The sequence below is a fragment of the Coccinella septempunctata genome, chromosome 1 (assembly GCF_907165205.1).
Source record: "Coccinella septempunctata chromosome 1, icCocSept1.1, whole genome shotgun sequence".
NCBI lineage: Eukaryota > Metazoa > Arthropoda > Insecta > Coleoptera > Coccinellidae > Coccinella > Coccinella septempunctata.
In genome coordinates, this window is record NC_058189.1 from 25,222,407 (window position 1) to 25,249,346 (window position 26,940).

At 35.6% G+C, this 26,940-nt stretch overlaps 2 protein-coding genes across 2 annotated transcripts; one reads left to right on the forward strand and one right to left on the reverse strand.

Annotated features, from left to right (window-relative positions):
- The first annotated feature begins 665 nt into the window (after positions 1 to 665).
- LOC123322757 lies at positions 666 to 2,655 on the forward strand. The gene is made up of 3 exons (XM_044910770.1): positions 666 to 1,176; positions 1,238 to 1,365; positions 1,453 to 2,655. Exons 1-3 carry the CDS (start codon positions 954 to 956, stop codon positions 2,551 to 2,553), a joined length of 1,452 nt encoding a protein of 483 aa, XP_044766705.1. The 5' UTR covers positions 666 to 953; the 3' UTR covers positions 2,554 to 2,655.
- A 175-nt stretch (positions 2,656 to 2,830) lies between these two features.
- On the reverse strand, positions 2,831 to 5,073 carry LOC123322756. The gene is made up of 2 exons (XM_044910769.1): positions 4,541 to 5,073; positions 2,831 to 4,482 (listed from the first exon to the last, which is right to left on the reverse strand). The coding sequence occupies exons 1-2, from the start codon at positions 4,859 to 4,861 to the stop codon at positions 3,106 to 3,108; spliced, it is 1,698 nt and encodes a 565-aa protein (XP_044766704.1). The 5' UTR covers positions 4,862 to 5,073; the 3' UTR covers positions 2,831 to 3,105.
- Positions 5,074 to 26,940: the final 21,867 nt, after the last annotated feature.

Sequence of the window (26,940 nt, forward strand, 5' to 3'; positions counted from 1 at the left end):
TATTAACTGACAGAATGTACATACCTATATTTCCGCGATTCCACCATAACCGATAGATCTAACCTGGTCTGCCAGCGTTGGAAGATTCTGTTCCGTACAGTTTTGTGTGTTCTGTGCGGCTTTTATTACCACCAAACAGGACCGTCTGACCGTCATTGGGTAGATAAGTGGTATCCCAGAACACCTACAACAGAAAATTCCGTTAATTCACTGGAAAAACAGGAACCGTAACAGTAAATTCAATTTTTCTGTATTATTTGTGAGACCGATAATAACAAGTGAGATACACCCGTCCTGTCTGTCTCTATTTCACCCCTGTGTCACTGTTAAATACAATAACCGAATAGAAAATAGCAATAGAAGGCTGACACCGCTTACACCGATATTACAAACTGGCCTGAACGGTAAGTGAAATAGATCAGTATATTTGTATCTCCTTATTAAAATTACCGACCGTACTTACCGTTTCTTCCGAAATTCCACCGTACACCCTGTTATCCCTCTGCTCCAGGATATCAGTATACTAAATGCTTTTCTCTCCTTTTTGTGCAACCTACAACTGCTGCTGACTCCAACACCATCGGAGAATTGCACCACCGTCACAGGGGGGAGCCAACGACGCTGTCCAGTATTCCAAACTACCCTGGTTGGACGATATAGGGCAGTCCAATGCCCTGTCACTGCGCTGTCAAATCCCTTTAAAAATGGAGGTTGGAGAACATACAATTCATACTGCTAAGGTTGAAAAAAGAAGTTTAACTCTGTAACACTTTAAAAATGAAGTTGTGGAAGGGGAATTGTGAAACGACGGATATTTCGTGTACTAATTTTTCATTAGTTCTCTTAAGTTCCTCTTAGAATCAGCGTATTCTCCGGTATCTGTGTTAAAGTTCGAGTGTTTATATATCTTCTTTTAGTTCTTTTCGTTGTTTCAATTGTGTGTGAAGCTCAAGATGCCCTCTTTTTGCTGCATGATAAATTGTGGAAGCCGTGGAGAACGTGACAATGTCCGTTTTTTCCGCATTCCTTCCAATTTGGCTAGTTACAAGCATCAACAGCAATTGAGAGAATTGGCCATTTTGAGAAGACAGAAGTGGCTAGCAGCAATAAGGAGAGAAGATTTTACAGAAGATAAAATCAAGTATGCACGTGTGTGCTCAAAGCATTTCATAACAGGTATTTAGTGAATATAATTAAAATGAATATTTGTTTTGAGTAATATATAAATATCTCTCAGGCGAACCAGCAGCTTTGAAGGATACTCTGAATCCAGATTGGGTTCCATCCCTACATCTTGGATATGGATATGAAAGGATATCAGAAGAAGATGGTGTCAAAAAAATGGAGCGATACAAGAGAAAAAGGGTAATGTCTTTCTCTATTCTACATTTGTGGAATGCTCTACTAGGACAAATGTTCACATTTAATATATCATTTTTCACTTGCTTACAGATCAGGCAAGATGTGGAAGAAGCAGGACCATCTGATACACCTCTTGAATTGCCTTCTGAAGACAATATTGAGGATGTATCGGTACAAGAAAATGTCCAAAACTCACAAGGAGTCCAAACGGACATAACTAATCAAGATTTTATCTCAATGAAGGTAGAACTAAGTGATTTGAGACAGCAATTGAAGAAGATGAGAGATTTAACAATATGTGTGGAAGTATTAGAAGGCAACGATATAAAAACTCTATATTATACTGGCCTTCCAACATATATGGAGTTTGACAAAGTTTCAAATTTAGTTGTGCCTTATATAAAAACTAATTTGAACACAGTGCTATCGCCCTCAAATCAAGTGTTATTGACACTTATGAAACTAAGATTAAACTTGTATTTCAAGGATATAGCACATAGATTTGGCATAAGTCCTACAACAGCGGCTAATTATTTCAAAACAGTTTTGGCCATTCTATGTTTGAGATTGAAGAATTTTGTTTTTTGGCCTGAGAGGGAAACATTGTTAAAAACAATGCCTTCCTGTTTTAAAGAGGCATTTCAGGAAAATACAACAGTGATTATTGACTGTTTTGAAATAAAAACAGAGAGACCAAATGATATGTTGGCAGCTGCTCAAACGTGGTCACATTATAAGCATAGCCAGACTGTTAAATATTTAATAGGAATTACACCACAGGGCAGTATTTGCTTCATCAGTGAAGGATGGGGAGGACGAGCATCTGATAAAATCATTACTGAACAGTCTCAGTTTCTGGAAAATTTATTGCCAGGTGATACAGTAATAGCTGACAGAGGTTTTTTAATAAAAGAATTTGTGGAATTGTTTGGGGCTAGTGTAAAGGTGCCAGCATTTAAGAGAGGTAGATCTCAGTTCCACCCAATAGATTTGGAACATACGAGAGCCATAGCGCATGTTCGAATTCATGTGGAAAGAGTCATAGGTTTACTAAGACAAAAATATACAATTTTAGATAGTGTAATTCCTATGACTCTATTGAGTGTTAAAGGTGACAATTCAATTTTGGATGAAATTGTTTTTGTGTCTTGTGCCCTAATTAATTTATGTCCACCTATTATACCACCATAATTTTCTGTTGTAATTATATATTTTATTTTTGTTACAATAAATTTGCTGCAATTTATGTGTCGACTATTCTCTTTCTGAAATAATACGCACAAAAGTTATTTTTGGATTTTATTATGAGGTGAGTGAATTCTTATATTTTATACGAATACATATTATATTTGTAAAATTTAATACATTATCACTTATACAATAATGTGTGCTTATAACGGCTCGGTTTTTAGCAAACTTTCGCTCATAACGAACCAATTTATTCTCAAAATTAATAATTAATTCCTCATAGTTGTTATCTTTTATTGCTTACTTTGCTAATTTATCCTTAATTAATTATTCTTAATAAAATTAATAATTAATTCCTGATAGCTGTTATCCTTTTTTGCTAACTTTGCTAATAGCGAACCGTTTTAGTCAGCCCCTTTAAGCTTTGAGTCCTTAGGTAGTTTGTAATTGAAAATAAAAGTTTTGGAAGTGAAATATTTTTATTATTATTACATATTATATGATACAAGGCAGCCTAGGCCGCTGAAACTGAACTGAACATTTTCATGAAGTATATCACAGAGACTGTTGTACTATACAGGTATGACATGAAAAATATTCTGGCACTACAGTGAGACCAACACATGTCATATGAAACCATTTGATATCACAATTTTCATTTGCACATTCAATCATTGGTCTCCCATCATCTGGTTCTTGACAAATGCACCACACAGGAAGAGCAGGAGTGCATTTTGTAAAAAATTTGGCCAAGAGTTCAGGCATTATTACTCTTTGGTGAAATTCTAGAGCCTTTTCTCTATGTACATGCCAGAAATCTTCATCAAAGGGTATTCTCTGTACAAAGAACTCAGACGGACTCCACACAACAAAATCATTGTACATTGTTTTTGTCAGAGCCATTTGTTGCTGTACTTGATAATAGTACAAATGGCTCTGATCTAAATAAATGTTATTTAGTTCTTGAACCAAAAATTTGGATTTTTGCTTAGAAAAATCCTCAATTGTTGAATTTTTCAACAGATATGGGCATTTTATCTCCACACTTACAGTCCCACAACAATTGCAATGCGCAAGGGCATCTGGCGAGGCAGCAAACTGTGAAAGCTCGGGGGAAATGAATAAACCCACTCTTTCTACACGAAATCCCTCATGAGAAAGGCCTTGATAATTGCAGTATTCAGCAAGAGCATCTTCCTCATGTCTTATTCCCCATTCTGTATATTTAGATTTAAATCTAGACTGAAGAGGATAGCAGATTTGTTTTATCAGGGATAGGGATGGTTTGTCAACTGATGTTCTACAGACTAGTTTCAATTTTGAAGCAGTTATGCGGCCTGCTCTCTGATTCCACCATTCCTTTTGCTCCTTCTGGCCCTTTGTTTTTTCTAAAATTGCATTACATTCTTCAGATGAAATAACAATGAAAATATTGTTCGCTAATTCCATTAATTGTTCCTTATTCAAGGTTTCATAATTTTCAGAGTAGAGAGTTTTGTAGTAATTTACTAACAAATCTTCTTGTGGAAAGGTTGACGCAAAGGGTTCAAGAACTCTTTCCAAAACTGTTGAACCTCCAGCCTTGCGAATTTCATCCACAAGTGTTATGAGTTCATCTTTTGTGACTGCAGGCACCTCCCCAACATTTACAGAATGGTAGGCCCTTATTCGTCCAAAGTTTATCTCCTTAACTTTTTCAGCCCTGATTTCTTGCACAGTTGGAACCTTCCAAAGTGCCCTTACATCTGTGCAGGAAGTTGTAGATCGGCACACATTTACATATTCTACTGCAAACAGTAGAGCACCGATGTGGCTACAGGCTTCACCAGTCCCAGCCATGCATGTGCAGTGTGCACATTCTATGCTTCCATCAGAAGAAGATATGATCCAAGCCTTCAATGGAGCTTCCGTCATGCGTTGCGAATGTTTCACCTGGAATAAAATGTATTAATATATTATCAACCCTAACAGCTTGAATCAATTAACTTACACTGCCAACAATCACGTGAAACTCAGCAATTTTTATTGCACCAATGCTTTGGACGAATCCAGACTTAAAATAATTGTAAGCATTTAAGCTTTTGTAAGCCTTCATTTGAAGTCGCGTATAAAAGCTTGTAGTTAACACTAAGTAACTAACAATATCCAAATTATTTATCGGTGGAAAATTTTCAGGATTCGTACTGAAAGTGCTAGGATCTAACGAAAACGGATCGATATTGTTGATGCACATTATTTTTTGCTTGTATCTGGAAGCAACATCAGGATGTTCCAACAATAATTTATTAAAATAGTCACTGGTTCCACTCATTTTTTTCACACTGTTAAAACAAACTTATTTCAAACAAAAATAGCAACCAACACGTGATGCGCATAAACAAAATCTAAACACTTTTTCAACGGTTAAAATCAACATAACCTATACCATAGACAGAGACAGCTTGTCTCTGACCATAGACAAATTCCTCATCTATGAACTACACAATATATATAATATATTGTATATATATATACGCTTTGTATGTCCTCCAAGTTCTGAATTTGAGGTTAGGGCGTTAGATTGCCCTATTGGTAACTGTTAACCCCCATGACATGTGCCCGGAGCCGGCTTTGCGAAGTCCACCCTAAAATGGTTCAGAAATAACACAACGAATGACAAATCGAAATGGTACTCACTTTGAAGATTCCGTCCTGCACTGTTTCCACTATTTTCCGGCATTTCTTTCACCGATGGAAATGGAAATCGAAATTTGGAACCACCCGGCGAAATTTGACAATTGGACTTTGGAGGTTAGCTGATAGAACACCGAACTTCGACAGAACCACCGGCGGACATACGTCAACGCGGACCATAGAGTGGGAGCAACTGCATTTGCCGAGTATACGCCACCTGGAGTAGATTAGGTGAACTTGTTTATTGTAAATCCGATCTCAATCGTCTTGCCGTGAATAGTCAAACCGTTAACCGGACGAGATATCTTTTCGAATTTCCAATTCAGGATTCCGACATCGTTCGGAATTGTAAACATACCGTACCGTTTTTATTCCGTTTTTATTTCCTAAAAACGATGTCGCACCGTATAAAACATCCTGAATTGGAAGATAACCGAGTTTTTTTGGTTTGCTAGCACAGATAAGTCGAAATTAAAACGTCTTCATCGACGCAAATTTACCGAATTTCGACTGTCGGGCACATCTGATTTCCGCACCCCCCCTGTGGGTATAAAATCAGATGTTCCCCCGCAGGCCACTTCACTTACGATTAACTTCACTTACGACTTACGAATTATAGCCTGATTGTTAACTTACGACTTACGAGTTATTACGATTTTCGCCGGACTTCCGATTTTCACTCTACGCCGTTGAGTTCTAACATAAGTTTCTTTTTTTTCTTTTGAGTTTTGGGATCAGTTTCTTTTTGGCCGTTCAGAATATAAATTTTTTAGTTTTGTTTTCTCACCATAATTACCGTACATTCGAGGGATTTCGAGTTTTGAGTGTAAGTGGCCGAAGATAGAACCAGAGGTAAGACGACACGCCGTTATATTTTTTTTTAATATTGGAACTTCAGTTTTCCATCTCTCATACCCGAGTCTGAGTTCCGCCCCTACTGTCGTTAAAGTACCCTGCTGGTGCGGACGCCCGGGGGGTACCGAGGACACTTTGGGGTGGCTCACCCTTTCCCGAAATTTCCCGTCTTATCTAGTTCACCCCTACTGTCGTTAAAGTACCCTGCTGGTGCGGACGCCCGGGGGGTACCGAGGACACTTTGGGGTGGCGCACCCTTTCCCCAGTTCCCGTCTTTTTACCCCGTTCCGGTGTTCACCTTTACGGTTAGGGAGGCATTCTGCTGGTGCGGACGCCCGGGGAGTGCCGAACGAGCCTGAAGGTGAGCCGTCGTATTTCTGTGCTGTCTTTTATCCCCTAACCTGGCTGAAGTCCAATATCTGTCCGTCAAGTGTACGTCTCAGATTCTGGCTGGCGAACAACTCCGTTAACCCCCGTATACCGTTGAGATCGGATCCAGTGTTATTCCGTTAGTCTTTGCCCTGTAAATCTCACCGATTTCGAGTCACTGAATTTTGTAATAGTGCTAGATGTGTTCCCTTTTTTTTTTCGAATCGACAAATAAAAGTTGTAAACGTTGATTCTGCCTATCATTGTGCGTCGCTAACACCCTAGACACAAGGGAACCCTGTCTCCGGCTAGTAGCTGCCAGGGTAGGTTTGCTATTCTCCCTTAAAGAATAGCTGGCGCTCGAGTCAACCGAGGAAAACCCCGTTACAACCTATATTTTCATGATAAACTTTCAAATATCTGACTTTGTTTAAAAAAAAAATCGAATTTATTGTTTTTCCATTTTTCATTTTCCAGTTCACTTTGAACTGCTCTCTGAAGTGCAATTCTCTATTGGATCATCAACTGTTAGGTTTGGTTGAATCAAAAAAGTAAGTACTATACACTTCATATCCTAAAACAGTAGTTGAACTTCCTGATTTTCAGGCAGAAGAGCAAATAGGTCATTTCAGGAGGGTCTAACCCCTCGCTCATTTTTGACCCAAAAAATCGAGATTTTCGATTTTTAGTTTTTGCGCTGGAATGGAAGCCTCATCAACGCTGATTACGAAACCGGAAATCCCAATTGGATCAGACGAATATAACAAGAGATATTGCAGATTGAAATTTGCAACTTTTGAAAAATGACAATTCCAAAATGAAAATCTGAACGGTGGGAGATAGGCTTTCGGAAATGCTCGCAATAGATTCAGCGTAATTGAAAACCTTTATTTTCATACCAAACCTTCAAATATCTGACTTTGTTTAAAAAAAATCGAGTTTATTGTTTTTTCATTTTTCATTTTCCAGTTCATTATGAACTGCTCTCTGGAGTGCAATTCTCTATTGAATCATCAACTGTTAGGTTTGGTTGAATCAACAAAGTAAGTATTATACACTCCATATCCTAAGACAGTAGTAGGACACCCTGATTTTTATGCAAAGGAGCAAATAGGTCATTTTTGGGGGGTCTAACACCTTGCTCATTTTTGACCCAAAAAATCGAGATTTTCGATATTTAGTTTTTGAGCTGGAATGGAAGCCTTATCAATGCTGATTACGAAACCGGAAATCCGAATTGGATCAGACGAATATAACAAGAGATATTGCAGATTGAAATTTTCAACTTTTGAAAAATGACATTTCCAAAATGAAAATCTGAACGGTCAGAGATAGGTTCTCGAGAATGCTCGCAATAGATTCAGCGTAGTTGAAAACCTCTATTTTCATACCAAGCCTTCAAATATCTGAGTTTGTTTAAAAAAAAATCGAATTTATTTTTTTTCCATTTTTCATTTTCCAGTTCACTTTGAACTGCTCTCTGGAGTGCAATTCTCTATTGAATCATCAACTGTTAGGTTTGGTTGAATCAAAAAAGTGAGTACTATACACTCGATATCCTAAGACAGTAGTAGGACACCCTGATATTTATGCAGAGGAGCAAATAGGTCATTTTAGGGGGGTCTAAGCCCTTGCTCATTTTTGACCCAAAGGATCGAGATTTTCGATATTTAGTTTTTGAGCTGGAATGGAAGCCTGATCAATGCTGATTACGAAACCGGAAATCCCAATTGGATCAGACGAATATAACAAGAGATATTGCAGATTGAAATTTGCAACTTTTGAAAAATGACATTTCCAAAATGAAAATCTGAACGGTGGGAGATAGGCTTTCGGGAATGCTCGCAATAGATTCAGCGTAGTTGAAAACCTCTATTTTCATACCAAGCCTTCAAATATCTGAGTTTGTTTGAAAATAAATCGAATTTATTTTTTTTCCATTTTTCATTTTCCAGTTCACTTTGAACTGCTCTCTGGAGTGCAATTCTCTATTGAATCATCAAATGTAAGGTTTGGTTGAATCAAAAAAGTAAGTTTTATACACTCCATATCCTAAGACAGTAGTAGGACACCCTGATTTTTATGCAGAGGAGCAAATAGGTCATTTTAGGGGGGTCTAAGCCCTTGCTCATTTTTGACCAAAAAAAATCGAGATTTTCGATATTTATTTTTTGAGCTGGAATGGAATCCTGATCAATGCTGATTACGAAACCGGAAATCCCAATTGGATCAGACGAATATAACAAGAGATATTGCAGATTGAAATTTTCAACTTTTGAAAAATGACATTTCCAAAATGAAAATCTGAACGGTGAGAGATAGGTTCTCGAGAATGCTCGCAATAGATTCAGCGTAGTTGAAAACCTCTATTTTCATACCAAGCCTTCAAATATCTGAGTTTGTTTAAAAAAAAATCGAATTTATTGTTTTTCCATTTTTCATTTTCCAGTTCATTTTGAACTGCTCTCTGGAGTGCAATTCTCTATTGAATCATCAACTGTTAGGTTCGGTTGAATCAAAAAAGTGAGTTTTATACACTCCATATCCTAAGACAGTAGTAGGACACCCTGATTTTTATGCAGAGGAGCAAATAGGTCATTTTATGGGGGTCTGAGCCCTTGCTCCATTTTGACCCAAAAAATCGAGATTTTCGATATTTAGTTGTTGAGCTGGAACGGAAGCCTGATCAATGCAGATTACGAAACCGGAAATCCCAATTGGATCAGACGAATATAACAAGAGATATTGCAGATTGAAATTTGCAACTTTTGCAAAATGACATTTTCAAGATGAAAATCTGAACGGAGAGAGATAGGCTTTCAGGAGTACTTGTTATAGATTCAGCATATTCGAAAACATATATTTTCATCATGAACTTTCAAATATCGGACGTTGTTTGAAGAAAAATCGAATATTGTTTTTCCATTTTTTATTTTCCAGTTCAATTTGAACTGCTCTCTGGAGTGCAATTCTCTATTGATTCATCAACTGTTTAGTTTGGTGGAATCAACAAAGTAAGTATTATACACTCCATATCCTAAGACAGTAATTGAACTTCCTGATTTTCAGGCAGAAGAGCAAATAGGTCATTTTAGGGGGTCTAACCCCCTGCTCATTTTTGAACCAAAAAAATCGAGATTTTCGATTTTTAGTTTTTGCGCTGGAATGGAAGCCTCATCAACGCTGATTACGAAACCGGAAATCCCAATTGGATCAGACAAATATAACAAGAGATATCGCAGATTGAAAAATAGGTCATTTTAGGGGGTCTAACCCCTTGCTCATTTTTGAACCAAAAAATCGAGATTTTCGATTTTTAGTTTTTGCGCTTGAATGGAAGCCTCATCAACGCTGATTACGAAACCGGAAATTTGCTACTTTTGAAAAATGACGTTTCCAAAATGAAAATCTGAACAGTGGGAGATAGGCTTTCGGGAATGCTCGCTATAGATTCAGCGTATTTGAGAACCTTTATTTTCATATCAAACCTTCAAATATCTGACTATGTTTGAAAAAAAATCGAATTTATTGTTTTTCCATTTTTCATTTTCCAGTTCATTTTGAACTGCTCTCTGGAGTGCAATTCTCTATTGAATCATCAACTGTTAGGTTTGGTTGAATCAAAAAAGTAAGTATTATACACTCCATATCCTAAAACAGTAGTAGGACACCCTGATTTGTATGCAGAGGAGCAAATAGGTCATTTTAGGGGGGTCTAAGCCCTTGCTCATTTTTGACCCAAAGAATCGAGATTTTCGATATATAGTTTTTGAGCTGGAATGGAAGCCTGATCAATGCTGATTACGAAACCGGAAATCCCAATTCGATCTGACGAATATAACAAGAGATATTGCAGATTGAAATTTGCAACTTCTGAAAAATGACAATTCCAAAATGAAAATCTGAACGGTGGGAGATAGGCTTTCGGAAATGCTCGCAATAGATTCAGCGTAATTGAAAACCTTTTTTTTCATTCCTAGCCTTCAAATATCTGACTTTGTTTGAAAAAAAATCGAATTTATTGTTTTTCTATTTTTCATTTTCCAGTTCATTTTGAACTGCTCTCTGGAGTGCAATTCTCTATTGAATCATCAACTGTTAGGTTTGGTTGAATCAACAAAGTAAGTATTATACACTCCATATCCTAAGACAGTAGTAGGACACCCTGATTTTTATGCAGAGGACCAATAGGTCATTTTAGGGGAGTCTAAGCCCTTGCTCATTTTTGACCCAAAAAATCGAGATTTTCGATATTTAGTTTCTGAGCTGGAATGGAAGCCTTATCAATGCTGATTACGAAACCGGAAATCCCAATTGGATCAGACGAATATAACAAGAGACGCAGATTGAAATTTTCAACTTGTGAAAAATGACATTTCCAAAATGAAAATCTGAACGGTGAGAGATAGGCTTTCGAGAATGCTCGCACAGGATTCAGCTTATTTGAGAACATATATTTTCATGATAAACTTTCAAATATCTGACTTTGTTCGAAAAAAAATCGAATTTATTGTTTTTCCATTTTTCATTTTCCAGTTCAATTTGAACTGCTCTCTGGAGTGCAATTCTCTATTGAATCATCAACTGTTTAGTTTGGTGGAATTAACAAAGTAAGTATCATACATTTCATATCCTGAGACAGTAGTTGAACTTCCTGATTTTCAGGCAGAAGAGCAAATAGGTCATTTTAGGGGTTCTAACCCCTTGCTCATTTTTGACCCAAAAAATCGAGATTTTCGATATTTAGTTTTTGAGCTGGAATGGAAGCCTTATCAATGCTGATTACGAAACCGGAAATCCCAATTGGATCAGACGAATATAACAAGAGATATTGAAGATTGAAATTTTCAACTTTTGAAAAATGACATTTCCAAAATGAAAATCTGAACGGTGAGAGATAGGCTTTCGAGAATGCTCGCACAGGATTCAGCTTATTTGAGAACATATATTTTCATGATAAACTTTCAAATATCTGACTTTGTTCGAAAAAAAATCGAATTTATTGTTTTTCCATTTTTCATTTTCCAGTTCATTTTGAACTGCTCTCTGGAGTGCAATTCTCTATTGAATCATCAACTGTTAGGTTTGGTTGAATCAAAAAAGTAAGTATTATACACTCCATATCCTAAAACAGTAGTAGGACACCCTGATTTGTATGCAGAGGAGCAAATAGGTCATTTTAGGGGTTCTAAGCCCTTGCTCATTTTTGACCCAAAGAATCGAGATTTTCGATATATAGTTTTTGAGCTGGAATGGAAGCCTGATCAATGCTGATTACGAAACCGGAAATCCCAATTCGATCTGACGAATATAACAAGAGATATTGCAGATTGAAATTTGCAACTTTTGAAAAATGACAATTCCAAAATGAAAATCTGAACGGTGGGAGATAGGCTTTCGGAAATGCTGGCAATAGATTCAGCGTAATTGAAAACCTTTTTTTTCATTCCTAGCCTTCAAATATCTGACTTTGTTTGAAAAAAAATCGAATTTATTGTTTTTCCATTTTTCATTTTCCAGTTCATTTTGAACTGCTCTCTGGAGTGCAATTCTCTATTGAATCATCAACTGTTAGGTTTGGTTGAATCAACAAAGTAAGTTTTATACACTCCATATCCTAAGACAGTAGTAGGACACCCTGATTTTTATGCAGAGGACCAATAGGTCATTTTAGGGGAGTCTAAGCCCTTGCTCATTTTTGACACAAAAAATCGAGATTTTCGATATTTAGTTTTTGAGCTGGAATGGAAGCCTTATCAATGCTGATTACGAAACCGGAAATCCCAATTGGATCAGACGAATATAACAAGAGATATTGAAGATTGAAATTTTCAACTTTTGAAAAATGACATTTCCAAAATGAAAATCTGAACAGTGGGAGATAGGCTTTCGGGAATGCTCGCTATAGATTCAGCGTATTTGAGAACCTTTATTTTCATATCAAACCTTCAAATATCTGACTATGTTTGAAAAAAAATCGAATTTATTGTTTTTCCATTTTTCATTTTCCAGTTCAATTTGAACTGCTCTCTGGAGTGCAATTCTCTATTGAATCATCAACTGTTAGGTTTGGTTGAATCAAAAAAGTAAGTATTATACACTCCATATCCTAAAACAGTAGTAGGACACCCTGATTTGTATGCAGAGGAGCAAATAGGTCATTTTAGGGGGGTCTAAGCCCTTGCTCATTTTTGACCCAAAGAATCGAGATTTTCGATATATAGTTTTTGAGCTGGAATGGAAGCCTGATCAATGCTGATTACGAAACCGGAAATCCCAATTCGATCTGACGAATATAACAAGAGATATTGCAGATTGAAATTTGCAACTTCTGAAAAATGACAATTCCAAAATGAAAATCTGAACGGTGGGAGATAGGCTTTCGGAAATGCTCGCAATAGATTCAGCGTAATTGAAAACCTTTTTTTTCATTCCTAGCCTTCAAATATCTGACTTTGTTTGAAAAAAAATCGAATTTATTGTTTTTCTATTTTTCATTTTCCAGTTCATTTTGAACTGCTCTCTGGAGTGCAATTCTCTATTGAATCATCAACTGTTAGGTTTGGTTGAATCAACAAAGTAAGTATTATACACTCCATATCCTAAGACAGTAGTAGGACACCCTGATTTTTATGCAGAGGACCAATAGGTCATTTTAGGGGAGTCTAAGCCCTTGCTCATTTTTGACCCAAAAAATCGAGATTTTCGATATTTAGTTTCTGAGCTGGAATGGAAGCCTTATCAATGCTGATTACGAAACCGGAAATCCCAATTGGATCAGACGAATATAACAAGAGATGCAGATTGAAATTTTCAACTTGTGAAAAATGACATTTCCAAAATGAAAATCTGAACGGTGAGAGATAGGCTTTCGAGAATGCTCGCACAGGATTCAGCTTATTTGAGAACATATATTTTCATGATAAACTTTCAAATATCTGACTTTGTTCGAAAAAAAATCGAATTTATTGTTTTTCCATTTTTCATTTTCCAGTTCAATTTGAACTGCTCTCTGGAGTGCAATTCTCTATTGAATCATCAACTGTTTAGTTTGGTGGAATCAACAAAGTAAGTATCATACATTTCATATCCTGAGACAGTAGTTGAACTTCCTGATTTTCAGGCAGAAGAGCAAATAGGTCATTTTAGGGGGTCTAACCCCTTGCTCATTTTTGACCCAAAAAATCGAGATTTTCGATATTTAGTTTTTGAGCTGGAATGGAAGCCTTATCAATGCTGATTACGAAACCGGAAATCCCAATTGGATCAGACGAATATAACAAGAGATATTGAAGATTGAAATTTTCAACTTTTGAAAAATGACATTTCCAAAATGAAAATCTGAACGGTGAGAGATAGGCTTTCGAGAATGCTCGCACAGGATTCAGCTTATTTGAGAACATATATTTTCATGATAAACTTTCAAATATCTGACTTTGTTCGAAAAAAAATCGAATTTATTGTTTTTCCATTTTTCATTTTCCAGTTCATTTTGAACTGCTCTCTGGAGTGCAATTCTCTATTGAATCATCAACTGTTAGGTTTGGTTGAATCAAAAAAGTAAGTATTATACACTCCATATCCTAAAACAGTAGTAGGACACCCTGATTTGTATGCAGAGGAGCAAATAGGTCATTTTAGGGGGGTCTAAGCCCTTGCTCATTTTTGACCCAAAGAATCGAGATTTTCGATATATAGTTTTTGAGCTGGAATGGAAGCCTGATCAATGCTGATTACGAAACCGGAAATCCCAATTCGATCTGACGAATATAACAAGAGATATTGCAGATTGAAATTTGCAACTTTTGAAAAATGACAATTCCAAAATGAAAATCTGAACGGTGGGAGATAGGCTTTCGGAAATGCTGGCAATAGATTCAGCGTAATTGAAAACCTTTTTTTTCATTCCTAGCCTTCAAATATCTGACTTTGTTTGAAAAAAAATCGAATTTATTGTTTTTCCATTTTTCATTTTCCAGTTCATTTTGAACTGCTCTCTGGAGTGCAATTCTCTATTGAATCATCAACTGTTAGGTTTGGTTGAATCAACAAAGTAAGTTTTATACACTCCATATCCTAAGACAGTAGTAGGACACCCTGATTTTTATGCAGAGGACCAATAGGTCATTTTAGGGGAGTCTAAGCCCTTGCTCATTTTTGACACAAAAAATCGAGATTTTCGATATTTAGTTTTTGAGCTGGAATGGAAGCCTTATCAATGCTGATTACGAAACCGGAAATCCCAATTGGATCAGACGAATATAACAAGAGATATTGAAGATTGAAATTTTCAACTTTTGAAAAATGACATTTCCAAAATGAAAATCTGAACGGTGAGAGATAGGCTTTCGAGAATGCTCGCAATGGATTCAGCTTATTTGAAAACCTATATTTTCATGATAAACTTTCAAATATCTGACTTTGTTTAGAAAAAAATAATTTTTTTTTCCATTTTTCATTTTCCAGTTCACTTTGAACTGCTCTCTGGAGTGCAATTCTCTATTGAATCATCAACTGTTAGGTTTGGTTGAATCAAAAAAGTAAGTACTATACACTCCATATCCTAAGACAGTAGTAGGACACCCTGATTTTTATATAGAGGAGCAAATAGGTCATTTTAGGGGGGTCTAAGCCCTTGCTCATTTTTGACCCAAAAAATCGAGATTTTCGATATTTAGTTTTCGAGCTGGAATGAAAGCCTTATCAATGCTGATTACGAAACCGGAAATCCCAATTGGATCAGACGAATATAACAAGAGATGCAGATTGAAATTTTCAACTTGTGAAAAATGACATTTCCAAAATGAAAATCTGAACGGTGAGAGATAGGCTTTCGAGAATGCTCGCACAGGATTCAGCTTATTTGAGAACATATATTTTCATGATAAACTTTCAAATATCTGACTTTGTCCGAAAAAAAATCGAATTTATTGTTTTTCCATTTTTCATTTTCCAGTTCAATTTGAACTGCTCTCTGGAGTGCAATTCTCTATTGAATCATCAACTGTTTAGTTTGGTGGAATCGACAAAGTAAGTATCATACATTTCATATCCTGAGACAGTAGTTGAACTTCCTGATTTTCAGGCAGAAGAGCAAATAGGTCATTTTAGGGGGTCTAACCCCTTGCTCATTTTTGACCCAAAAAATCGAGATTTTCGATATTTAGTTTTTGAGCTGGAATGGAAGCCTTATCAATGCTGATTACGAAACCGGAAATCCCAATTGGATCAGACGAATATAACAAGAGATATTGAAGATTGAAATTTTCAACTTTTGAAAAATGACATTTCCAAAATGAAAATCTGAACGGTGAGAGATAGGCTTTCGAGAATGCTCGCACAGGATTCAGCTTATTTGAGAACATATATTTTCATGATAAACTTTCAAATATCTGACTTTGTTCGAAAAAAAATCGAATATATTGTTTTTCCATTTTTCATTTTCCAGTTCATTTTGAACTGTTCTCTGGAGTGCAATTCTCTATTGAATCATCAACTGTTAGGTTTGGTTGAATCAAAAAAGTAAGTATTATACACTCCATATCCTAAAACAGTAGTAGGACACCCTGATTTGTATGCAGAGGAGCAAATAGGTCATTTTAGGGGGGTCTAAGCCCTTGCTCATTTTTGACCCAAAGAATCGAGATTTTCGATATATAGTTTTTGAGCTGGAATGGAAGCCTGATCAATGCTGATTACGAAACCGGAAATCCCAATTCGATCTGACGAATATAACAAGAGATATTGCAGATTGAAATTTGCAACTTTTGAAAAATGACAATTCCAAAATGAAAATCTGAACGGTGGGAGATAGGCTTTCGGAAATGCTGGCAATAGATTCAGCGTAATTGAAAACCTTTTTTTTCATTCCTAGCCTTCAAATATCTGACTTTGTTTGAAAAAAAATCGAATTTATTGTTTTTCCATTTTTCATTTCCCAGTTCATTTCGAACTGCTCTCTGGAGTGCAATTCTCTATTGAATCATCAACTGTTAGGTTTGGTTGAATCAACAAAGTAAGTTTTATACACTCCATATCCTAAGACAGTAGTAGGACACCCTGATTGTTATGCAGAGGACCAATAGGTCATTTTAGGGGAGTCTAAGCCCTTGCTCATTTTTGACCCAAAAAATCGAGATTTTCGATATTTAGTTTTTGAGCTGGAATGGAAGCCTTATCAATGCTGATTACGAAACCGGAAATCCCAATTGGATCAGACGAATATAACAAGAGATATTGAAGATTGAAATTTTCAACTTTTGAAAAATGACATTTCCAAAATGAAAATCTGAACGGTGAGAGATAGGCTTTCGAGAATGCTCGCAATGGATTCAGCTTATTTGAAAACCTATATTTTCATGATAAACTTTCAAATATCTGACTTTGTTTAAAAAAAAAATAATTTTTTTTTCCATTTTTCATTTTCCAGTTCACTTTGAACTGCTCTCTGGAGTGCAATTCTCTATTGAATCATCAACTGTTAGGTTTGGTTGAATCAAAAAAGTAAGTACTATACACTCCATATCCTAAGACAGTAGTAGGACACCCTGATTTTTATGCAGAGGAGCAAATAGGTCATTTTAGGGGGGGTCTAAGCCCTTGCTCATTTTTGACCCAAAAAATCGAGATTTTCGATATTTAGTTTTCGAGCTGGAATGAAAGCCTTATCAATGCTGATTACGAAACCGGAAATCCCAATTGGATCAGACGAATATAACAAGAGATGCAGATTGAAATTTTCAACTTGTGAAAAATGACATTTCCAAAATGAAAATCTGAACGGTGAGAGATAGGCTTTCGAGAATGCTCGCACAGGATTCAGCTTATTTGAGAACATATATTTTCATGATAAACTTTCAAATATCTGACTTTGTTCCAAAAAAAAATCGAATTTATTGTTTTTCCATTCTTCATTTTCCAGTTCAATTTGAACTGCTCTCTGGAGTGCAATTCTCTATTGAATCATCAACTGTTTAGTTTGGTGGAATCAACAAAGTAAGTATCATACACTTCATATCCTGAGACAGTAGTTGAACTTCCTGATTTTCAGGCAGAAGAGCAAATAGGTCATTTTAGGGGGGTCTAACCCCTTGCTCATTTTTGACCCAAAAAATCGAGATTTTCGATATTTAGTTTTTGAGCTGGAATGGAAGCCTTATCAATGCTGATTACGAAACCGGAAATCCGAATTGGATCAGACGAATATAACAAGAGATATTGAAGATTGAAATTTTCAACTTTTGAAAAATGACATTTCCAAAATGAAAATCTGAACGGTGAGAGATAGGCTTTCGAGAATGCTCGCAATGGATTCAGCTTATTTGAAAACCCATATTTCCATGATAAACTTTCAAATATCTGACTTCGTTTGAAAAAAAATGATTTATTTTCCATTTTTCATTTTCCAGTTCACTTTGAACTGCTCTCTGGAGTGCAATTCTCTATTGAATCATCAACCGTTAGGTTTGGTTGAATCATAAAAGTAAGTACTATACACTCCATATCCTAAGACAGTAGTAGGACACCCTGATTTTTATGCAGAGGAGCAAATAGGTCATTTTAGGGGGGTCTAAGCCCTTGCTCATTTTTGACCCAAAAAATCGAGATTTTCGATATTTAGTTTTTGAGCTGGAATGGAAGCCTTATCAATGCTGATTACGAAACCGGAAATCCTAATTGGATCAAACGAATATAACAAGAGATATGGCAGATTGAAATTTTCAACTTTTGAAAAATGACATTTCCAAAATGAAAATCTGAACGGTGAGAGATAGGCTTTTGGAAATGCTCGCAAGGGATTCAGCTTATTTGAAAACCTATATTTTCATATCAAACTTTCAAATATCTGAGTTCGTTTGAAAAAAAAATCGAATTTATTGTTTTTCCATTTTTCATTTTCCAGTTCACTTTGACCTGCTCTCTGGAGTGCTATCTCTATTGAATCATCAACTGTTAGGTTTGGTTGAATCAAAAAAGTAAGTATTATACACTCCATATCCTAAAACAGTAGAAGGACACCCTGATTTGTATGCAGAGGAGCAAATAGGTCATTTTAGGGGGGTCTAAGCCCTTGCTCATTTTTGACCCAAAGAATCGAGATTTTCGATATATAGTTTTTGAGCTGGAATGGAAGCCTGATCAATGCTGATTACGAAACCGGAAATCCCAATTCGATCTGACGAATATAACAAGAGATATTGCAGATTGAAATTTGCAACTTTTGAAAAATGACAATTCCAAAATGAAAATCTGAACGGTGGGAGATAGGCTTTCGGAAATGCTCGCAATAGATTCAGCGTAATTGAAAACCTTTTTTTTCATTCCTAGCCTTCAAATATCTGACTTTGTTTGAAAAAAAATCGAATTTATTGTTTTTCCATTTTTCATTTTCCAGTTCATTTTGAACTGCTCTCTGGAGTGCAATTCTCTATTGAATCATCAACTGTTAGGTTTGGTTGAATCAACAAAGTAAGTATTATACACTCCATATCCTAAGACTGTAGTAGGACACCCTGAATTTTATGCAGAGGACCAATAGGTCATTTTAGGGGGGTCTAAGCCCTTGCTCATTTTTGACCCAAAAAATCGAGATTTTCGATATTTAGTTTTTGAGCTGGAATGGAAGCCTTATCAATGCTGATTACGAAACCGGAAATCCCAATTGGATCAGACGAATATAACAAGAGATATTGAAGATTGAAATTTTCAACCTTTGAAAAATGACATTTCCAAAATGAAAATCTGAACGGTGAGAGATAGGCTTTCGAGAATGCTCGCAATGGATTCAGCTTATTTGAAAACCTATATTTCCATGATAAACTTTCAAATATCTGACTTTGTTTAAAAAAAATAATTTTTTTTTCCATTTTTCATTTTCCAGTTCACTTTGAACTGCTCTCTGGAGTGCAATTCTCTATTGAATCATCAACTGTTAGGTTTGGTTGAATCAAAAAAGTAAGTACTATACACTCCATATCCTAAGATAGTAGTACGACACCCTGATTTTTATGCAGAGGAGCAAATAGGTCATTTTAGGGGGGTCTAAGCCCTTGCTCATTTTTGACCCAAAAAATCGAGATTTTCGATATTTAGTTTTTGAGCTGGAATGGAAGCCTTATCAATGCTGATTACGAAACCGGAAATAACAATTGGATCAGACGAATATAACAAGAGATGCAGATTGAAATTTTCAACTTGTGAAAAATGACATTTCCAAAATGAAAATCTGAACGGTGAGAGATAGGCTTTCGAGAATGCTCGCACAGGATTCAGCTTATTTGAGAACATATATTTTCATGATAAACTTTCAAATATCTGACTCTGTTCGAAAAAAAATCGAATTTATTGTTTTTCCATTTTTCATTTTCCAGTTCACTTTGAACTGCTCTCTGGAGTGCAATTCTCTATTGAATCATCAACTGTTAGGTTCGGTTGAATCAAAAAAGTGAGTTTCATACACTCCATATCCTAAGACAGTAGTAGGACACCCTGATTTTTATGCAAAGGGGTCATTTTAGGGGGGTCTAACCCCTTGCTCATTTTTGACCCAAAAATTCGAGATTTTCGATATTTAGTTTTTGAGCTGGAATGGAAGCCTCATCAATGCTGATTACGAAACCGGAAATCCCAATTGGATCAGACGAATATAACAAGACATATTGAAGATTGAAATTTTCAACTTTTGAAAAATGACATTTCCAAAATGAAAATCTGAACGGTGAGAGATAGGCTTTCGAGAATGCTCGCAATGGATTCAGCTTATTTGAAAACCTATATTTCCATGATAAACTTTCAAATATCTGACTTTGTTTAAAAAAAATAATTTTTTTTTCCATTTTTCATTTTCCAGTTCACTTTGAACTGCTCTCTGGAGTGCAATTCTCTATTGAATCATCAACTGTTAGGTTTGGTTGAATCAAAAAAGTGAGTACTATACACTCCATATCCTAAGACAGTAGTAGGACACCCTGATTTTTATGCAGAGGAGCAAATAAGTCATTTTAGGGGGGTCTAAGCCCTTGCTCATTTTTGACCCAAAAAATCGAGATTTTCGATATTTAGTTTTCGAGCTGGAATGGAAGCCTTATCAATTTTTTTTTCAAACGAAGTCAGATATTTGAAAGTTTGATATGAAAGTATAGGTTTTCAAATAAGCTGAATCCATTGCGAGCATTCTCAAAAGCCTATCTCTCACCGTTCATATTTTCATTTTGGAAATGTCATTTTTCAAAAGTTGAAAATTTCAATCTGCAATATCTCTTGTTATATTCGTTTGATCCAATTAGGATTTCCGGTTTCGTAATCAGCATTGATAAGGCTTCCATTCCAGCTCGAAAACTAAATATCGAAAATCTCGATTTTTTGGGTCAAAAAGGAGCAAGGGCTTAGACCCCCATAAAATGACCTATTTGCTCCTCTGCATAAAAATCAGGGTGTCCTACTACTGTCTTAGGATATGGAGTGTATAGTACTTACTTTTTTGATTCAACCAAACCTAACAGTTGATGATTCAATAGAGAATTGCACTCCAGAGAGCAGTTCAAAGTGAACTGGAAAATGAAAAATGGAAAAAACAATAAATTCGATTTTTTTTTTCAAAAGAAGTCAGATATTTGAAAGTTTGATATGAAAGTATAGGTTTTCAAATAAGCTGAATCCATTGCGAGCATTCTCAAAAGCCTATCTCTCACCGTTCATATTTTCATTTTGGAAATGTCATTTTTCAAAAGTTGAAAATTTCAATCTGCAATATCTCTTGTTATATTCGTTTGATCCAATTAGGATTTCCGGTTTCGTAATCAGCATTGATAAGGCTTCCATTCCAGCTCGAAAACTAAATATCGAAAATCTCGATTTTTTGGGTCAAAAATGAGCAAGGGCTTAGACCCCCATAAAATGACCTATTTGCTCCTCTGCATAAAAATCAGGGTGTCCTACTACAGTCTTAGGATATGGGGTGTATAGTACTTACTTTTTTGATTCAACCAAACCTAACAGTTGATGATTCAATAGAGAATTGCACTCCAGAGAGCAGTTCAAAGTGAACTGGAAAATGAAAAATGGAAAAAAAAATTATTTTTTTTAAACAAAGTCAGATATTTGAAAGTTTATCATGGAAATATAGGTTTTCAAATAAGCTGAATCCATTGCGAGCATTCTCGAAAGCCTATCTCTCACCGTTCAGATTTTCATTTTGGAAATGTCATTTTTCAAAAGTTGAAAATTTCAATCTTCAATATCTCTTGTTATATTCGTCTGATCCAATTGGGATTTCCGGTTTCGTAATCAGCATTGATAAGGCTTCCATTCCAGCTCAAAAACTAAATATCGAAAATCTCGATTTTTTGGGTCAAAAATGAGCAAGGGGTTAGACCCCCCTAAAATGACCTATTTGCTCTTCTGCCTGAAAATCAGGAAGTTCAACTACTGTCTCAGTATATGAAGTGTATGATACTTACTTTGTTGATTCCACCAAACTGAACAGTTGATGATTCAATAGAGAATTGCACTCCAGAGAGCAGTTCAAATTGAACTGGAAAATGAAAAATGGAAAATCAATATTCGATTTTTCTTCAAACAACGTCCGATATTTGAGAGTTCATGATGAAAATATAGGTTTTCGAATATGCTGAATCTATAACATGTACTCCTGAAAGCCTATCTCTCTCCGTTCAGATTTTCATCTTGAAAATGTCATTTTGCAAAAGTTGCGAATTTCAATCTGCAATATCTCTTGTTATATTCGTCTGATCCAATTGGGATTTCCGGTTTCGTAATCAGCATTGCTCAGGCTCCCGTTCCAGCTCAACAACTAAATATCGAAAATCTCGATTTTTTGGGTCAAAAAGGAGCAAGGGCTTAGACCCCCATAAAATGACCTATTTGCTCCTCTGCATAAAAATCAGGGTGTCCTACTACTGTCTTAGGATATGGAGTGTATAAAACTCACTTTTTTGATTCAACCGAACCTAACAGTTGATGATTCAATAGAGAATTGCACTCCAGAGAGCAGTTCAAAGTGATCTGGAAAATGAAAAATGGAAAAACAATAAATTCGATTTTTTTTTTCAAACGAAGTCAGATATTTGAAAGTTTGATATGAAAGTATAGGTTTTCAAATAAGCTGAATCCATTGCGAGCATTCTCAAAAGCCTATCTCTCACCGTTCTTATTTTCATTTTGGAAATGTCATTTTTCAAAAGTTGAAAATTTCAATCTGCAATATCTCTTGTTATATTCGTTTGATCCAATTAGGATTTCCGGTTTCGTAATCAGCATTGATAAGGCTTCCATTCCAGCTCGAAAACTAAATATCGAAAATCTCGATTTTTTGGGTCAAAAATGAGCAAGGGCTTAGACCCCCCTAAAATGACCTATTTGCTCCTCTGCATAAAAATCAGGGTGTCCTACTACTGTCTTAGGATATGGAGTGTATAGTACTTACTTTTTTGATTCAACCAAACCTAACAGTTGATGATTCAATAGAGAATTGCACTCCAGAGAGCAGTTCAAAGTGAACTGGAAAATGAAAAATGGAAAAAAAAATTATTTTTTTTAAACAAAGTCAGATATTTGAAAGTTTATCATGGAAATATAGGTTTTCAAATAAGCTGAATCCATTGCGAGCATTCTCGAAAGCCTATCTCTCACCGTTCAGATTTTCATTTTGGAAATGTCATTTTTCAAAAGTTGAAAATTTCAATCTTCAATATCTCTTGTTATATTCGTCTGATCCAATTGGGATTTCCTAACCTAACCTAACCTAACCTAACAGTTGATGATTCAATAGAGAATTGCACTCCAGAGAGCAGTTCAAAGTGAACTGGAAAATGAAAAATGGAAAAAAAAATTATTTTTTTTAAACAAAGTCAGATATTTGAAAGTTTATCATGGAAATATAGGTTTTCAAATAAGCTGAATCCATTGCGAGCATTCTCGAAAGCCTATCTCTCACCGTTCAGATTTTCATTTTGGAAATGTCATTTTTCAAAAGTTGAAAATTTCAATCTTCAATATCTCTTGTTATATTCGTCTGATCCAATTGGGATTTCCGGTTTCGTAATCAGCATTGATAAGGCTTCCATTCCAGCTCAAAAACTAAATATCGAAAATCTCGAATTTTTGGGTCAAAAATGAGCAAGGGGTTAGACCCCCCTAAAATGACCCCTTTGCATAAAAATCAGGGTGTCCTACTACTGTCTTAGGATATGGAGTGTATGAAACTCACTTTTTTGATTCAACCGAACCTAACAGTTGATGATTCAATAGAGAATTGCACTCTAGAGAGCACTCCAAAGTGAACTGGAAAATGAAAAATGAAAAACAATAAATTGATTATTTTTTAAACAAAGTCAGATATTTGAAAGTTTATCATAAAAATAAAGGTTTTCAAATAAGCTGAATCCATTGCGAGCATTCTCGAAAACCTATCTCTCACCGTTCAGATTTTCATTTTGGAAATGTCATTTTTCAAAAGTTGAAAATTTCAATCTGCAATATCTCTTGTTATATTCGTCTGATCCAATTGGGATTTCCGGTTTCGTAATCAGCATTGATGAGGCTTCCATTCCAGCTCAAAAACTAAATATCGAAAATCTCGATTTTTTGGGTCAAAAATGAGCAAGGGCTTAGACCCCCCTAAAATGACCTATTGGTCCTCTGCATAAAAATCAGGGTGTCCTACTACTGTCTTAGGATATGGAGTGTATAATACTTACTTTTTTGATTCAATCAAACCTAACAGTTGATGATTCAATAGAGAATTGCACTCCAGAGAGCAGTTCAAAGTGAACTGGAAAATGAAAAATGGAAAAACAATAAATTCGATTTTTTTTCGAACAAAGTCAGATATTTGAAAGTTTATCATGAAAATATATGTTCTCAAATAAGCTGAATCCTGTGCGAGCATTCTCGAAAGCCTATCTCTCACCGTTCAGATTTTCATTTTGGAAATGTCATTTTTCACAAGTTGAAAATTTCAATCTGCATCTCTTGTTATATTCGTCTGATCCAATTGGGATTTCCGGTTTCGTAATCAGCATTGATAAGGCTTCCATTCCAGCTCAAAAACTAAATATCGAAAATCTCGATTTTTTGGGTAAAAAAATGAGCAAGGGCTTAGACACCCCTAAAATGACCTATTTGCTCCTCTGCATAAAAATCAGGGTGTCCTACTACTATCTTAGGATATGGAGTGTATAGTACTTACTTTTTTGATTCAACCAAACCTAACGGTTGATGATTCAATAGAGAATTGCACTCCAGAGAGCAGTTCAAAGTGAACTGGAAAATGAAAAATGGAAAAAAAATTATTTTTTTTTAAACAAAGTCAGATATTTGAAAGTTTATCATGGAAATATGGGTTTTCAAATAAGCTGAATCCATTGCGAGCATTCTCGAAAGCCTATCTCTCACCGTTCAGATTTTCATTTTGGAAATGTCATTTTTCAAAAGTTGAAAATTTCAATCTTCAATATCTCTTGTTATATTCGTCTGATCCAATTGGGATTTCCGGTTTCGTAATCAGTATTGATAAGGCTTCCATTCCAGCTCAAAAACTAAATATCGAAAATCTCGATTTTTTGGGTCAAAAATGAGCAAGGGGTTAGACCCCCCTAAAATGACCTATTTGCTCTTCTGCCTGAAAATCAGGAAGTTCAACTACTGTCTCAGGATATGAAGTGTATGATACTTACTTTGTTGATTCCACCAAACTAAACAGTTGATGATTCAATAGAGAATTGCACTCCAGAGAGCAGTTCAAATTGAACTGGAAAATGAAAAATGGAAAAACAATAAATTCGATTTTTTTTCGAACAAAGTCAGATATTTGAAAGTTTATCATGAAAATATATGTTCTCAAATAAGCTGAATCCATTGCGAGCATTCTCGAAAGCCTATCTCTCACCGTTCAGATTTTCATTTTGGAAATGTCATTTTTCACAAGTTGAAAATTTCAATGTGCATCTCTTGTTATATTCGTCTGATCCAATTGGGATTTCCGGTTTCGTAATCAGCATTGATAAGGCTTTCATTCCAGCTCGAAAACTAAATATCGAAAATCTCGATTTTTTGGGTCAAAAATGAGCAAGGGCTTAGACCCCCCTGGAATGACCTATTTGCTCCTCTGCATAAAAATCAGGGTGTCCTACTACTGTCTTAGGATATGGAGTGTATAGTACTTACTTTTTTGATTCAACCAAACCTAACAGTTGATGATTCAATAGAGAATTGCACTCCAGAGAGCAGTTCAAAGTGAACTGGAAAATGAAAAATGGAAAAAAAAATTATTTTTTTTTAAACAAAGTCAGATATTTGAAAGTTTATCATGGAAATATAGGTTTTCAAATAAGCTGAATCCATTGCGAGCATTCTCGAAAGCCTATCTCTCACCGTTCAGATTTTCATTTTGGAAATGTCATTTTTCAAAAGTTGAAAATTTCAATCTTCAATATCTCTTGTTATATTCGTCTGATCCAATTGGGATTTCCGGTTTCGTAATCAGCATTGATAAGGCTTCCATTCCAGCTCAAAAGCTAAATATCGAAAATCTCGATTTTTTGGGTCAAAAATGAGCAAGGGCTTAGACTCCCCTAAAATGACCTATTGGTCCTCTGCATAAAAATCAGGGTGTCCTACTACTGTCTTAGGATATGGAGTGTATAATACTTACTTTGTTGATTCAACCAAACCTAACAGTTGATGATTCAATAGAGAATTGCACTCCAGAGAGCAGTTCAAAATGAACTGGAAAATGAAAAATGGAAAAACAATAAATTCGATTTTTTTTCAAACAAAGTCAGATATTTGAAGGCTAGGAATGAAAAAAAAGGTTTTCAAATACGCTGAATCTATTGCGAGCATTTCCGAAAGCCTATCTCCCACCGTTCAGATTTTCATTTTGGAATTGTCATTTTTCAAAAGTTGCAAATTTCAATCTGCAATATCTCTTGTTATATTCGTCAGATCGAATTGGGATTTCCGGTTTCGTAATCAGCATTGATCAGGCTTCCATTCCAGCTCAAAAACTATATATCGAAAATCTCGATTCTTTGGGTCAAAAATGAGCAAGGGCTTAGACCCCCTAAAATGACCTATTTGCTCCTCTGCATACAAATCAGGGTGTCCTACTACTGTTTTAGGATATGGAGTGTATAATACTTACTTTTTTGATTCAACCAAACCTAACAGTTGATGATTCAATAGAGAATTGCACTCCAGAGAGCAGTTCAAAATGAACTGGAAAATGAAAAATGGAAAAACAATAAATTCGATTTTTTTTCAAACATAGTCAGATATTTGAAAGTTGGATATGAAAGTATAGGTTTTCGAATAAGCTGAATCCATTGCGAGCATTCTCAAAAGCCTATCTCTCACCGTTCAGATTTTCATTTTGGAAATGTCATTTTTCAAAAGTTGAAAATTTCAATCTGCAATATCTCTTGTTATATTCGTTTGATCCAATTAGGATTTCCGGTTTCGCAATCAGCATTG

Bases quoted from the DNA above. Each gene is read 5' to 3' on its own strand.
- LOC123322757 (XM_044910770.1), top strand. From the start codon at position 954: ATGCCCTCTTTTTGCTGCATGATAAATTGTGGAAGCCGTGGAGAACGT. The intron at 1,177-1,237 runs GTATTTAGTGAA...AATATCTCTCAG, and splicing joins CTCAAAGCATTTCATAACAG to GCGAACCAGCAGCTTTGAAG. The intron at 1,366-1,452 runs GTAATGTCTTTC...ACTTGCTTACAG, and splicing joins AGCGATACAAGAGAAAAAGG to ATCAGGCAAGATGTGGAAGA.
- LOC123322756 (XM_044910769.1), bottom strand. From the start codon at position 4,861: ATGAGTGGAACCAGTGACTATTTTAATAAATTATTGTTGGAACATCCT. The intron at 4,483-4,540 runs GTAAGTTAATTG...ATTTTATTCCAG, and splicing joins TTCACGTGATTGTTGGCAGT to GTGAAACATTCGCAACGCAT.